The sequence below is a fragment of the Pongo pygmaeus genome, chromosome Y (genome assembly GCF_028885625.2).
Source record: "Pongo pygmaeus isolate AG05252 chromosome Y, NHGRI_mPonPyg2-v2.0_pri, whole genome shotgun sequence".
NCBI classification, from domain to species: domain Eukaryota; kingdom Metazoa; phylum Chordata; class Mammalia; order Primates; family Hominidae; genus Pongo; species Pongo pygmaeus.
In genome coordinates, this window is record NC_072397.2 from 9,830,064 (window position 1) to 9,845,226 (window position 15,163).

The 15,163-nt window shown below is 42.1% G+C and overlaps 1 protein-coding gene across 6 annotated transcripts in view; it reads right to left on the bottom strand.

Annotated features, from left to right (window-relative positions):
• Window positions 1–876: 876 nt before the first annotated feature.
• The window catches only part of KDM5D (lysine demethylase 5D), a 45,277-nt gene continuing 30,990 nt past the window's right edge, over window positions 877–15,163 (bottom strand). For 2 of the 6 annotated variants that reach the window (XM_054473443.2, XM_063660998.1), the window contains exons 14-27: window positions 12,099–12,218; window positions 11,782–11,976; window positions 11,326–11,507; window positions 11,118–11,242; window positions 10,865–11,012; window positions 5,881–5,977; window positions 4,926–5,053; window positions 4,351–4,489; window positions 3,719–3,898; window positions 3,409–3,546; window positions 2,622–3,221; window positions 2,267–2,336; window positions 1,914–2,113; window positions 877–1,818 (exon numbers count right to left, since the gene is read on the bottom strand). In XM_054473443.2, the coding sequence (XP_054329418.1) occupies window positions 1,468–1,818; window positions 1,914–2,113; window positions 2,267–2,336; window positions 2,622–3,221; window positions 3,409–3,546; window positions 3,719–3,898; window positions 4,351–4,489; window positions 4,926–5,053; window positions 5,881–5,977; window positions 10,865–11,012; window positions 11,118–11,242; window positions 11,326–11,507; window positions 11,782–11,976; window positions 12,099–12,218 (2,673 nt within the window). In that variant the 3' untranslated portion in view covers window positions 877–1,467. Of the gene's footprint in view, window positions 1,819–1,913; window positions 2,114–2,266; window positions 2,337–2,621; window positions 3,222–3,408; window positions 3,547–3,718; window positions 3,899–4,350; window positions 4,490–4,925; window positions 5,285–5,880; window positions 5,978–10,864; window positions 11,013–11,117; window positions 11,243–11,325; window positions 11,508–11,781; window positions 11,977–12,098; window positions 12,219–15,163 lie in introns of those variants that run through there. The other 4 variants (XM_054473439.2, XM_054473440.2, XM_063660997.1 and 1 more) reach the window with 3 other exon arrangements.

Sequence of the window (15,163 nt, forward strand, 5' to 3'; positions counted from 1 at the left end):
CAAAGAAAGAAAGAGGTGAAAAGAGTAGACAATAAGGAAAGTAGGTATGATTATAGGCATGAGAAATGCTATGGGTAATCACGTGATCTACACTGACTCAAGTCAGCAAGGAGTAAGTGGAAAAGCAAGAGACTCAATCCACGATGACAGAATGTGTTCACTAAAAGGGATTAAGAGAGTATAATACAGTCTATATTATTAGATCACCCAGAGACACACAAAACAAGAACCGTGAATTGAATTAGTGGTATACTGATATAGTGGTTTTACCTGAAATATTTACACATCAATCCTACTGAATTCTTACAACAAATGATTTAGATTAGCTATTGTATTCACCAGTTGAAAGAACAGAAAATACTGAGGGAGATAACTTGTGTCGGTGCAACTCAATCAGATTTAGGACACAAAAGCAACTACATAATGAAAAAGAGAGCTGGTGACTTAACTTGCTAAAATAATCTGAAAAACAAAAAAGTGAGATGAATCTGTCTACCCTATTGTAAGACTTACTATAAAGCAACTGTAACCAAGACAATGTGATCTGGCCACAGGGGACAGACACATAGTTCAATGATGCAATGCAACAAGTAACTCAGATATTGGCACACACAAGTCCAGCCAACAGATTTTCAATAAAAAGCACAAAGCAATTAAGTGTAGGACAGATAAGTTTTCTACTGCTGGTGCTGGGTCAACTGGACATCCCTTTGAGAAAACGTTAACCTTGGCCCTAAGTCTCATGTGTGTTTTCTAAGTAAAATCTACCCTTCCCCACTCCCCTGAACAAGACTATTAAAAATTATGTTGACCCATGCTACTGTTGTTTCCTAACCTCAGTCCTTCACTCTTAAAGTTTAAGAAGTTCAAATCATATTCATAGTATCCAAACATACTCAGGTTTATTTTTAACAAAAGAAATGAAATTAAAAATAGACCACAGGTAGAGTCATGAAATTCTTGTTTTTCTCTATTCTTTTTGGTCTTTACAAGTAATTACACCGTACATTGTCTTCTTTTACAATAAGGACCCAAGGGGAGAAAAGAAAAGGAGGTACGATGAAGGTACAAGTTTTGAAGCACCAAAATATTTTATGACAGGGACAAAAAAACAAAAAACAAACAAAAATTGAAGTACAGAAATAGAGGGTGGTGGGGGCAAAAATAAAGGTATGCACTTGGGCTTCCTCAAGATTTGTTTGTCCCTATTCAGAATAGAATGAAACTGGCTTACGAAATCACTCCTGTATGCTAGCAGGAATGTTGGTGGCAAGACACTTCTGAGCATCGAGGTGTGGACTTTAAGAACCAACCTTTTAACAGTAACTCTAGGAGAGAGGATATCAAAAATTGGCAGTGAAAAATTATAGATAGGCAATAAGCTCCTTCTGAGGTCCAGGCTAGGAGATAGTAGGATTTAAGAAACAAACAAACAAAAACAACCACAAATGACCTTTGGTGCCACTGTCACAACTCTTGCTCATCAGAGCAGGAGAGTTGTAGCAAAGGCATTAAAGAAGGACAAGCAGCTGAGGAGCCTGAATCCTTGTGTTGTGACCTATTTTGGTTTCCTTTGAAGAAAGGGTTGTGGTCTGTGGAAGGTGTCAGGAACGTATTTTCACGGTCTGCTTTCTCCTGATAATGTTCTTCTTCTCGGCCCACCTGAGACATAATCCCTGAGCTCCGAGCCCTTTTTGACTGAAGCTCCTGTTGAACAAGATCCTCAACCTTTCTACCCTGATCCACCTTCTGCCGCCGCCGTCGTCTCTCCAAAGCCCGGCTCCTTGTCCGACTCCCTTGATGTTCAAACTTTTCCAGCTGCAATCACAGCCACACAAGGAGAAAAACGTCAGTACTGGGATCCCTGCCCGCTGGACCTAATCTCCTGCCCTGCCCATGACGCCACTTCCTACCTCCAGAAGTGTGCGAATTCTGTCCAGGTCTGGAGGCTGTCCAGCCTGCAGCAGCTGCCAGATGCTGTGGTTCTCATCCAGGGTCACCTCAAGCAGATCCCCTTCCATCATGAGCTCCTCCAGGGGAGCCCGGATTGCCTCAGGCAGCTCCAACACAGGGCCAGTCAACTGCGGCAACAGTGAGGACAGTAGCTCCAGGTCTGGGCGGAAGGTCGTGGGGTGAGGGGTGCAGGGACAGACTGGGTTAGAGGCCACTCTTGGTCTTATCCTCCATGGCCACAACAGAGGTGACAAATACATGGGTCACTCGGTTATGTTTAGCCAACAGCCTACCCAAACCACACCTGTCTTACCAGAGCCCTTTCCTGGAGCCATGTTCTCAGGACTGGTCACACTGTCTCCATTCTCCAGCAGTCCTTGGACCTATCAGGGAAAAAAAGAATGGGTAACAGTAATTGAGCTGATGAACTAGGTCCTATCTCTCCTCCCACAACCCCAACACTTGGGAGCCTCTATCTCCTGAAGGAGAGTATACACAGTTTTCCAACAGGGATCAGAGTCTAGGGATCTGGATAGGTGTAGAATGGGGCAACGAGACTAGGCCAAAGGAGACTGACAACTGGGGAACAGGGACAAGACTGCAGCCAAAAGAAGGACAGGGGCTAGAAGACAGAAATATGAGGACAATGGCTGGCCTGGAAAGCTCACCTTAGAAATAGTGTTGCCACTGCCTTCTCTGATAGGGTCACAGGCAGTGGCCGAAGTGTAGACTGAGGCCTCCTCTGGTCTGGGTTTGGCCTGTAGCTGTTGGCGAAGCTCAGCCAGCTGTCGCAACAGAGCAGTCACATCCTCAGAGGCCAGAGCCTTTCTGGCACGGTCTTGCCAGCCAATGGCCCTCTCTGTGAGACACTGAAGGGCCTCACCCTCAGGCAGCCGCACAGGCAGCCTCTGCAGGGCAACCAGCAAGGCTAGGATTGTCTCTAGGCGTGGCCGTCGTGAGCGCATACACAGTGGACACAGGAATTTTGTGTCCCATTCCCACCAGGCTAGCAGTGGAGATGAAGTCAGACTGGGCTTTGGAGAGGTGAGGAGATGGGGCACTGACACACACTGCCCATGGAACCAGTCCTGACACAGGTCACACTGCAGAGCTCCCACCCCAGCTGGCACCTGCCCACACACACAGATAGAAGTCGGAGAAGAGGCCATGAGAGATGGTGCCAGTGGACTGGGCTTGGCTGAGTTGGTGCGACGCAGCTGCAGGATACCCTCCTTCTCCTTCTGTTCCCCTTCCTTGAAGGCCACAATCTACCATGTCCAGAAGAGGGGGAAAGTAGGTCAGCAGTCCACCCTTACCCTTGTCTGGCATCCTAATGCCCGGCTCCCACACTAGGAGAACTGTAACAGGGCTCAGACACCCTAACATCACCGGCTCTCCTCTTTTCAGAGAGAAACTCAGAACTCATCTTTTCCCCATCTGGGCCATGTTCCTTACCACAGAGCCTGGGTCTCTGAGGTCCTGTGCAGACAGCCCCAGCAGCTCTGTGTCACATTGGTACAACCCCAGCGCCTTCTCCATCCACCGGCTACGCTTGGTGCTGTCTGAGCCAGCATCTGCACACGGGCAAAGCACCTGAGGCAGGCAGGCAGAGAGACAGGAAATGACCAGGCTTCCCTCACCTCCCACACCCTCTCCTTCCTACCCAGGTGCCCCCTAAAAAAATCTATGTTCTCATTTTACGCGCCATCTCACAGCAGCCAGGCGAGATGCAGAAGAGGCTGTGGGTCTGGGTCCCAGACCTCACCTCAAGCAGTGTGTAGCAAGAATTCTTCTTGAGAAAGGTCTTGGAGGCCTTCTCTCTCCAGGAATGTGCTGTCACTACCTGCAGCTCTAGCTCTCTCAGCTCTTCCAGCCCCACAGGCAAGTCCCGGCCCACAGCCACGAGGCCCTCCAAGTCATCCAGACAGGGGTAGTGGTCACCATTCTGGAATAGGGGAAAGAAACTTCATTTAAATTATGATAACAATATTGTGTCTAAATTTGTCCTGAGTAATACTGGGTATTATACTGCATAATCACAGGACTGAAAATCTGGAGATATTTTCTGCAACAGAAAAATGTGATAGAAACTCTTTTTCTCTCTGAACTCCTACTTTCATTGGCTCAGACCAAAAATTCCACACATACACGTCACTCTGTTGTATCCTGTTTCCTCTGTACACTTCTATATATCAATAGTCTCTGCTTAGCTCTACACCCATATTCATGCTTCTCTTCCCTTGGTTCCTATTCTGACATGCTCAGGTCCCTCAAGGAATCCTCCAATTTTCCACCTTCATTTTCTAGCACAACCCAACCAAGTAAAAACTATAAAGTATATCTGTCTCTCTTCCAACTGCTGGCCTGATGTAGTAAAGCAGAAATACTGATCCTCACTTGGATCTCATCCACATCAGCAATCCAGGCTTGTGCCTTAGTCAGAGCTTCTTTGAGAGCCTGGATGTTAGGCAGGTGAACAGGGATGTTTTCTGTCTCACGAATTATGGCTTCCAATGTGGCTGGTGGATGCTTTTGCCTAAAATTTTTTTGAAAAAGAGAAATCTATCATTACATGTTACAGGTATACATGCACCTTTTTTAAGTCCTAGGTTTCCTTGCTGAAAACATAAGCAATAAAAAGTCTGAGGGACAGAGTAAAGAAGCCACACCGAGGAACTCTCTAACATTGCAGTGGGGTATGTAGGTCTCTTGTAAGTCACATGCTGCATCCATTCACCTGGGAACTAAGTCATCCAAGGAACATTTCCCCAACTGTTGCCTTTACAACAGTGAAACATCAACATGACATGTCATATAGATGGGACTACATGATACATCATGCCAATCCTTTAGAGTTTAGTAGATGCCCAACTGGGAGTCTGTTGCCCAAGGGTCACCACAGAAATACTTAGGGTCATGCCAAACTTTGAGGATTATAGTCAAGATACAGACAGGGACAGACTACGCCCCACCTGGCCTCCAGGCAGAAATGAGCCTTTTCTTCCCAGCGCTCTGCAATGGTCAGCAGCTCTTGCAGCTCAGCCCGGGCCTTGTCCACAGAAGGGCTGGAGGCTATCTTGGCACCCATAACCAAAAGCCCCTGCATGATGACCAGAGAGCCCCTGTGAGCAGAAGGGGCCAGGGCCTGCTTCACTTCATCTAGCCATTGCGCCTGCTCCACCTGCTGCTGAAGCTGATAGGCTTCAGGCACCTCTACACCCAGCTGTTGCCCCCTCTCCAACAGGGACCGCAATAGCCCTGGACTAGAGGGCAGTGTGGCCAGAGCCTCACGAGCCTCAGCTTGATAGGCCTCCACCTGTTCCAGGACATCCTGCAAGGACATAGGATAAAATGCAGATTCTTTAGCTACATAAATACTCAACCACCTAGATTTGCTCCACTTCTCATCTTCTTTTATAGGCATTTCCTACTGCTTAACACTTATTCTCAACCACATCCTAAAACATGATGTATCTGATAATAACAAAGGCCCTCTGTTTACCTAGAATGACATTTTTCTTCTTTAATTACCAAAATTTTTTTCCAAACCCACTTTAATACAATCTTATCCCTCTAGTAAGATTTCTAAGACTCTAGTGTCTGGAGGGAAATCAATCAATCAACCAATCAATTAATCAGTCAACCAATCAATTAATCAATCAATCCTCTCCATCCCATTCCCAAGAGCCAGTGTCTTATATAGGTCCTGTTTAGAGTTTTTAATTATTTCAGTCTGGAAGGATATTTCCTTGCAAGCTGTAAAGACAGAGATGGTATGGGAACACTTATCTCTGCCACTTCCAGGAAAGAACCTGCTATTATGAGGAGGTTGTTTAGAATAATTAGGTTCTCAAGCTTTCCTGACATGTCAGACTTCCTGAGTATTTGCTGTTAACAAAAATTCCAACTTTCCAGGCCCCTCCTTACCTTGACATCCCCAATCTGATGCATGGCACAAGGTAGGCTGCCCATCTGCTCAAGAAGGACGCGGAGTTCAGTCAAAGTCAGCTGTGGAGCGTCCATCCTGTAGAAGCCAGAAGGAACACCTCGTAAGGCCACATTTCAAACAATTTGAGACTTTTAACATACTTCCTTCTCTTTCATATTTCAGTAATACCCACAAAGGTTTTTTTCTAAGTTCAGCGATACTGACAAGTTAAGATTTGAAAAAACACCTGTAGGCGTTTGACAGCAGTTAATAGACACTACAGATATCACAGATATCAAAGTGAGAGAGTCCAGCTTCCTGAGAAAACATAACAGTATTAATCTGCTACCACTATGGCTACTAATACCACGCCACCATGGTACAAGCTGGCTAGTACCATTCGATAGAAGAATAGAAATAAATACAAATAGGTGGCAAGAGAAAACAAAAATGTGAAATGGCCCCCAGGTAGTTTAAGTTATATTTTCATCAGTCATCCAGTTAAGAGTTAAAGAATGAGGAAGAGATGTAAAAACAAATAGCCAACAGGATTCAGAAGTAGTAGCTTTCACAGTGAGACAAAACATCTACTAAGCCAGAAACTGAAGTACAAATGCAATGGAAGGATTAAGAAGGAAGGAGGGCTAAGTGATGATAAGTATGGTCAGAATAAATCTACTCTAGACAAGAAATGAGAGTTCATTATGTCAGAAGTGAAACTGTACTACAGGATGACAACTTCTAAGATTTACTCTTTGGTTCCAACTGCCTACAAGACAAAGAAAACTGAAGAGGCCAGGAAGTTAAATGCATGAGGAAAACTTTAGACAGATTAAAATGGAAACCCAAGGCATGTTATTTGGGTAACATGGGTTCAATCTGGAAAAGCCTTATTTCTCTTGAACCGGAGTAGGGAAATGAGTTATTCATAAAAGTGAAATTTTTTCTAAAATTTTAAGTTTCCATGTTGTAAAGAAAGGCAGCAATGAGAAAAAAGGTTAACAAGTGTGAAATACCGAAATAATGGGCCAGGCGCAGTGGCTCATGCCTGTAATCCCAGCACTTTGGGAGGCCGAGGCAGGCAGATCACGAGGTCAGGAGATCGAAACCATTCTGGCTAACATGGTGAAACCCCATCTCTACTAAAAATACAAAAAAATCAGCTGGGTGTGGTGGCACACACCTGTAGACCCAGCTACTTGGGAGGCTGAGGCAGGATAATGGCCTGAACCCAGGAGGTGGAGCTTGCAATGAGCCAAGATCACGCCACTGCACTCCAGCCATGGTGACAGAGTGAGGTCCCACCTCAAAAAAAAGGAAAAAAAGAAAAAAAGAATATTTGAAATAATCTGTCTCTAAAATATGACAGACATGAGAATGAAGACAAAACACAAGAAACAAAGCTGAGTATGAGTCACTGAATATGTAGGTGGCACAGAAAAGAAAAAAGTCAATCTGGCATCTCAATTATAACTCAGGATAATAATTATGTGATGGACTATTTAAAAAGCTTCCTCATCAGTTTATTTAATTTAAATCAGACCATGCCACATCCTGTGGGACCTATCCTCCAAATAGGCCCAAAATAATAAATTTAAAATATCCATTTTGCTATGTACTTCTCCACTTCAAAATCTTTCTAGGTTTTCTTAAAGTTTATTGAAAAAATTACTTATATTCCCAGGTAGAAACTGGTTCAAATGTATACCCTTGCTTTACAGTCTTGATACCTTTATTCTGACCCTTAAACCTAATGACAAAAAAATCCCTTCTTTATCTAAAAGTCCTTCCTACTAACAGCTTTTTTTTTTAAATAGAGTAGTTCATCTAAAATTCCTTCCTACTAACACAGCTTTATTATTTTTTAAATAGAGTTTTTAAAAATACATGATTTAACATTGTCATGCACCACATGACATTTCAATGACAAACCACATATATAATAGTGGGCCTGTAAGATTATAACAGTACTGAAACACCCCTATCACCTGCTGACATCGTAGCAGTTGTAAAGTAGCAACACATTCCTCATGTGTCTGTGGTGATGCTGGTGTAAACAACCCGTTGTGCTGTCCGTCATGTAAGAGTCTGTTTAGCACATGCATCACATAATACCTGATAACAAACAGCCATATACTGGTTAATGTTTGACACTACATTTTTCTAAACTATTATTTTAGAATATACTCCTACTATAAACAAAAGTTAACTGTCAGGCAGTCTCAAAAGTATTGCAGGAAGTATTCCAGCAAGAGGCACGGTTATCTTAACAGATCCCATTCTACATGTGTCAGTGCCCTGAAGACCTTCCACTAAAATAAGACATAGATGGGGGATGATGGTGACATTCAGAATCTGACTCTGTGTAGGCCTAGGCCAATGTGTGTCTTTATATCTTAGATTTTAACAAAAATGTTTAAAATGGAAAACAAATCTAAAAATTGTTTACACAGAAAAGTTTACAGAACAATATGAGGAAAGAAAATATTTTTGTACAACTCTACGACGCATTTGTGTTTTAAGCAAACCGTTATTAGAAAAGAGTAAAACATTCAAATAGAAATTAAATGTTTATGAAATAAACAATTTACAAAAACAGACTCACAGACCAATGAAACACGATAGAAAGCCCAGAAATGAGGCTGCATACCTACAACCATCTGATCTTTGAGAAAGCTGACAAAACCAAGCAATGGGGAAAGGACTCCCTATTCAGTAAACCCTGTTGAGAAATCTGGCTGAGCCATATGCAGAAAACTGAAACAGGACCCCTGCCATATACCTTACACAAAAATCATTTCAAGATGGATTAAAAACATGAATTTAAAACCTGAAACCATAAATGCCCTGGAAGACAACCAGACACAGGCATGGGCAAATATTTCACGATGACGACACCAAAAGCAACTGCGGCAAAAGCAAAAATTGACACGAGTCCTAATTAAAAGAGCTCCTGCACAAAGAAACTGTCTACACACAGGGTAAACAGACAACCTACAGAATGGGATAAAGTTTTTGCAAATTATACATCTGACAAGGGTCTAACATCCAGCATCTATAAAGGAACCTAATCAAATTTACAAGAAAACAACCCCATTACAAAGTGGGCAAAGGACATAAACAGACACTTTTCAAACGGAGACATACATGCAGCCAACAGACATATGAAAAAATGCTCAGCATCAGTGATCATTAGAGAAATGCAAAACAAAACCACAGTGAGGTACCACCTGATAACACCTGTCAGAATGACAATTATGAAAAAGTCAGGAAATAACAGGTGTTGGCGAGGTGGCGGAGAAAGAGTAACTGCTATACAGGGTTGGTGGGGGTGTAAAAATTAGTTCAACCATTGTGGAAGACAGTGTGGCAATTCCTCAAAGATCTAGAGGCAGAAATACTATTTGACCCAGCTAACCCATTACTGGGTATATACCCAAAGGTATATAAATTGTTCTATCATGAAGATATATGCACGTGTTATGTTCACTGCAGCACCATTCACAAAAGCAAAGACATGAAATCAACCTAAATGGCCATTAATGATAGACTGGATAAAGAAAAAGTGGTACATACACACCATGGAATTACAATGCAGATATTACAAGAACGGCACCATGCCCTTTGAAGAAACATGGATGGAGCTGGAGGCCATTATCCTTAGCAAACTAACACAGGAAGAGAAAATCAAATACCACATGTTCTCACTAATATGTGGAAGCTAAATGATGAGAACACATGGACACACGCACAGAGGGAACAGCACACACTGGGGACTATCAGAGGGTGGAAGGTGGGAGGAGGGAGAGGATCAGGAGAAATAACTAAGCGGTACTGGACTTAATACCTGGGTGATAAAACCCCCATGTACATGGGGTTAACAAAACCCCATGACACAAGTGTACCTATATAACAAACCTGCACATGTACCCTGAAAAAAAGTTTTAAAAATTTACAGTAGCTGAGGCTAATTTACCATCTTTTTTTAAGATACCTTTACATAAATTTAACATAGCCAAAGTGTAAAGTGTTTATTAGGTCTCCAGTAGTGTACAGTCATGTCCAAGGTCTTCACGTTGTCTTACTAGTCAGTTCCTCACCCAGAGAAACTTCCTGTCCTGCAAGTTTCATTCATGGTAAGTGCCCCATATTTTATGTCTTCCACAACTCTTTTATTGTAGTAATTCTACATTTGTGTATTGTGATACACAAATACTCACCATTGTGTTACAACTGACAACAATATTCAGTACAGTACCATGCTGTGCAGGTTTGCAGCCTAGGAACAAGAGGCTGTACCACACAGCCTAGGTGTGTAGGAGGTCACAGCATCCAGGTTTATGTAAGTAGACAGTGCATATGCAACAATGACAAAACCGCCTAATGGTGCTTTTCTCCTAACACATCGCCATCATTAAGTGATGCCTGACTGTACATAATCATTTACTTGATTTTTCAATCTAAAAAGCATATGTATCGATCGTCTTACACATTTGGAAAATAACAGTTAAATAAACTTCTAGGATTATTTTAACCTCTAAAGTTTTACCTAACTACACAGCCAAAAGTAAATTTTATGGAAATTCTGATGTCTGCATAATGCTATGAGATTTCCTAAGAAGTAGGAAAAGACTGCAATTTTGCTAGTATATATTTATATCTTATTGCCACATTATTTTGTTAGAAACTGTTTAGTTCAGTAATTTCTAGTTCATATTATACTGTTTTTTGTCCATGTGTTATCTACTCTTTCTCAGTAAAATCTGAGTCTGCGCTTCTTTTTTTTTTGCTGTTGTTTTGAGATGGAGTTTTCCTCTTGCTGCCCAGGCTGGAGTGCAATGACGCCATCTCGGCTCTCTGTCTCGTGGGTTCAAACAATTCTCCTGCCTCAGCCTCAAACAGGATTGTGTGTTTATAGTCTACCCATTTTTGTCATTCATTTTCACACACTGACACCCTTCTTTGCCTTCTCCTCTCACGTACCTGGCCACCTGACCACTGACCAGCCCCAGGACTTGAGAAATACAAGCCTCCACCTCACTCAGGCAGTTCTTCAGTCGCTGAAGCAGCTCACTATTAGGAAACCTCCTCTCACGAGCCTCAGACTCCAGCGCCCTTAGCTCTTCAAAGCCTAGAGAGAGTGTAAGTTGCAACAGGTAGGCAGTGTTAGGTTGAGAATACCCAAAAGAAAGAAATAAGGCTTACGCAAGGGTTCCTTCCATTTCCCATGACTCACTGCGCTTACGGCCATCCTCCACCTCCAAAGCCACTCGCACTTTGTTGGCCCAGGTGTCAAAAGACTCAGCCCGAATCTTCAGTTTATGCAGCATGGTGGGGAGCTCATCCAAGGTGTACCGATACCTAGAGGAAGAAAGCCAGGAAGGGTACACATCTGGCCCAGCTCTGTAACCTCCTCAACGTCCCCACAGTGTTCTCATGCTCACCGTAGGTACTGTCGGCTACTAGAGCACTTGCAGAGGTCGTTGATGTGGGAAAGGCATACAAGGCCATCTGGGCAGTCGTAGCAGGCCAGAGCTGACAAGAAACATGTAGTCTTGCACTTGATGCACTGGCGTTCATCATCTGGGAGCAGCTCAAAAGCCTCTCGCTCAGCCTCCGTGACGCCCTGGGGGTGTTCAACCCACATATACTGTAAAGACTAGGAGTAGGGTTGTGGACACCCCACCTCAGCCAACACTGAGCCCTGATGTGGACTCAACCTTGTAAGGATAGCTGTAGAGAAATTGGAAGAAAAAATATAAACACATACAGACTCTGTCTTTACATTTCAAAATGCATAACTTAAAGATCAGGCACACAGTGGTTACTCAGCGTTGGTCTGTGTCTCTGTAATGTAATATATGTGACTAAATCCCTAAGCTCTGCTCTTGACCACCCACCTTCTCCAAAAGGGCCTTTCGTAGACGTCGCTCCTCCTGAACCATAATGAACATCTCCTTGTGCACAGCTACTGCTAGATTGAGATCCAATGTCTCTGGGAAGGCAGCCATCTTGCAGATGAGCTCCTCATGGGAGAAGACACAATAGCGCCGGAGCCGGCGGTAGTGTTCAACGCACTGGCGTCCAGCAGGTAGCTGCAAGTGCGTTCAAGATTGTGTGTGGCTATCTGGAGACCACAATGCTTAGCATCTCCACAATAATCCTTACCCATATTCTTTATACGTTCTACCTGCAGGCCCACTGCATGCTCACTCACCCAGTCAGCAGTGCAAAAGTTGACAGCTTCAGCGAAATTGTAGCCTTGGTTAAAACCACTGTGGTAAGCACGAGGAAAAGTGATGACAAATTCCCCTGCACACTGGTTTGTGCGGACAACCTAAAAAGGAGAAAAAAACAGAAAGAGGTGTGGATCAGAACTGATGGGCCAGATGTGAACTCAAAGATGTCTCTAGATGCTGGAACGGATGTAGGAAGAGTGGAAAGGCTCTATCTTCAAGTACATGTCCTAAAGAAAAATGAGATTGTGAAGTTTAAAAGTGATATTCATAGAAAAGTACTCAAAATATGCGTAATTCAAGAAACAAATATAGAGGGGTCCACAAACAAGTGAAAAGAATCTTTGCTTCTATAATCAAAGAAATGTAAATTTTTAAAGTCATAGAATTAAGTCACCAAAAATGATGAAGTTGGAAACTCCACAACTCTGTCCCTCTACTGAAACAATGATCTAGTGTTGAAATGTTCAGAGCAGTGTAATAAAATAATAAAAAAAAAAACCTCAAATCAGGAGAATACTTAATGAATTTTTAAAAGCTTTTAAATTGTGGTACAAGAGTGCTATAATGTAGTAAGTTCCCTGCATACACACTTGCCCCAACTCCTATGTCAGCAGCTACTGTGGGAAAGCAACCTGAGATGCTGGTGCAGCTGATTAGTGACAGGAACCATGATGTGAAACTTTTTCCCAAAGAACTAAGGTGGTGTGTTTTGACCTGTCTGGTGGCTTCCTGGAGGACTACCTCAAGGGCCAGATTTTCTTTCACCTGCCTGGCAGTTCACTCAGAAGAGAAGAGACTTCCCAGGCTGTGTTTTTGGAAAGTATAAAAAAGCAAATGTATTAGTCACAGCCACCTCTGGCTTTAAAACGGGGTGGTGGGGGTGGGGAGGAGACAGAGAGAGAGACAGAGAGAGAGAAAGAGAGAGACTAGAAAAACAACAGATAATTTTAAGTTCCTGGGAGGCAAATCCTAGAGAAAGAGATATCTGGGGAAAAAGGGACTCTAAAAAAGCTTCCACGTAGTACTTGAGAACTGAGAAAGCCACATTAAACATCCAGGGCAAGACACATGCTCAGAAAAGATCTAAGACCTTAAGGTTACCTCTGTCTGACTTTCATGTTCTTCCTAAGCAGAAGGTGGAGTCTAAAACCGTTTTTAAAACAGCCCTGAAAAAATTTCACCAATCAGACACAATCTGCAAAGACTGGGTGGTTAATATTATTACTAGTTATTATCATTATTATTTGGCTTAAGAAAGAGTTTGTTAGGTTGGCAGATGACCAACAGGCTAACAGAAAGCAGAAAAAGAATACAAAATTAAAAGATTACTCACGTATACGAAGAATTGCTCACCATCTTTAGTTGTTAGGAAAATGTAAATCAAAACCACGAGATACTATTTCTTGCCACACAAGATACTATTTCTTGCCATACAAAAGAGGCAGAAAATAACAGCATTGGCAAGAATGCAGACATATTAGAACCCTTGAGCATGGCTGGTAAGAATGCAAAATGGCTATGAAACTGCTATGGAAAACAGTATCTAAGTTCCTCAAAAAGTTAAAACAGAGAACTACCATATGACTGTCCAATACCACTTCTCTGAAAGAAAGAACTTGAACAAATATTTGCACACAGATGTTCACAGTAGAAATATTCACAACAGCTAAGTGGTATAAAAGCACAAATGTGCTTTAACAGACCCATGGATAAGTATAATGTGGTCTGTCCATACAATGCAATGTTATTCAGCCATGGAAAAGGAATAAAACTCTGACACATGCCATACCACAGATGAACTTTGAGAAATCAGATACAAAAGATCACATATTGTATGATTCCGTTTATAAGAAATATGCAAAATAAATTCATAGAAACAGAAAGTGGTCTAAGGTTAGAAGCAGGGATGAATGAGAAATAACTTAATTGTTCTGAGACTTTTCTGGAGTAATAAAAATGTTTCAGAATTAAGTAGACATGGTGGTTGCACAACACTGTGAAGGTACCAAATGACACCAAATTGTTCAGTTTAAGATGGTTCGTTTTGTGTTATGTGAGTTTCACCTTTAAAACATATCCCCCAAAATACTAGTTCACAAAATTTACTAACCAAACAACAACTGTTGTACATAAAAGCAACAACCAATTTTTTGAGAGAAGACAAGGGGGATAACACAATTTTCAGAGTTGAAGCAATACTCTGAGAAGTGTTCAGTTTAAAACATTAGGAGGCATATAAAGAAACCAGAAAGTATAGCCCTTCGGTTAAAAGAAAAAACTCTCAGATAGCCCAGGCTTACTTACTCCCTAAAGTCTATCAACTCTCTTAAACAGGTTTAAATGCCTTAAGAAGCAACGCACAAAGGACTAACGGTTATCAGGAGAATAATGTCCCTCCAAATAGTTCCAAGAAAGGCATTAGAATTACAAAAGTGAAACAAGTCAAAATTCTGAAGCTCTCAGTCCCACAGCAGAAGTGAAAAACTCACAAGATGGTTTCAATAGGAGCTTTGAGTGGCCAGAAGAAAGAATCAGAAAACTCTAAGACATGTCAACTGAAATAAATCAGCAGGGGGCAAAAAGAGAAGCATATTAATCAGATCCTAAGAGACCTGTGTAACACCATCAAGTGCACCCATATATGCAGAATGGGAATTTCATAAGAAAAAAGAAAGAAAAATGCACAACAGTTGATGCAAAAATGGTTAAACAATTTCCAAATTTGTGGAAAGCCCTGAAAGTCTACAACCAAGAAGCTCAGTGCACTCCAACTAGACAAACTCCAGGAGATACAATATAGTTGAACCATCAAAAGGTTAAGACCCCAAGATGGAGTTTGAAAGCAGCATGACAGACATGATTCTTCACATATAATGGATGCTTAACAGAATTATCAATAGATTTCTCATTAGAAATAACGGAGGCCAGAAGCCAGCTGGATGACAAGTTTAAAGCCACGCAATGGGAAAAAATAAATAAATAAATTGATAGAGAATTAAAAATTGTGGAAGTATGTCTCCAGAAGACGTGCCTACAGGGAATA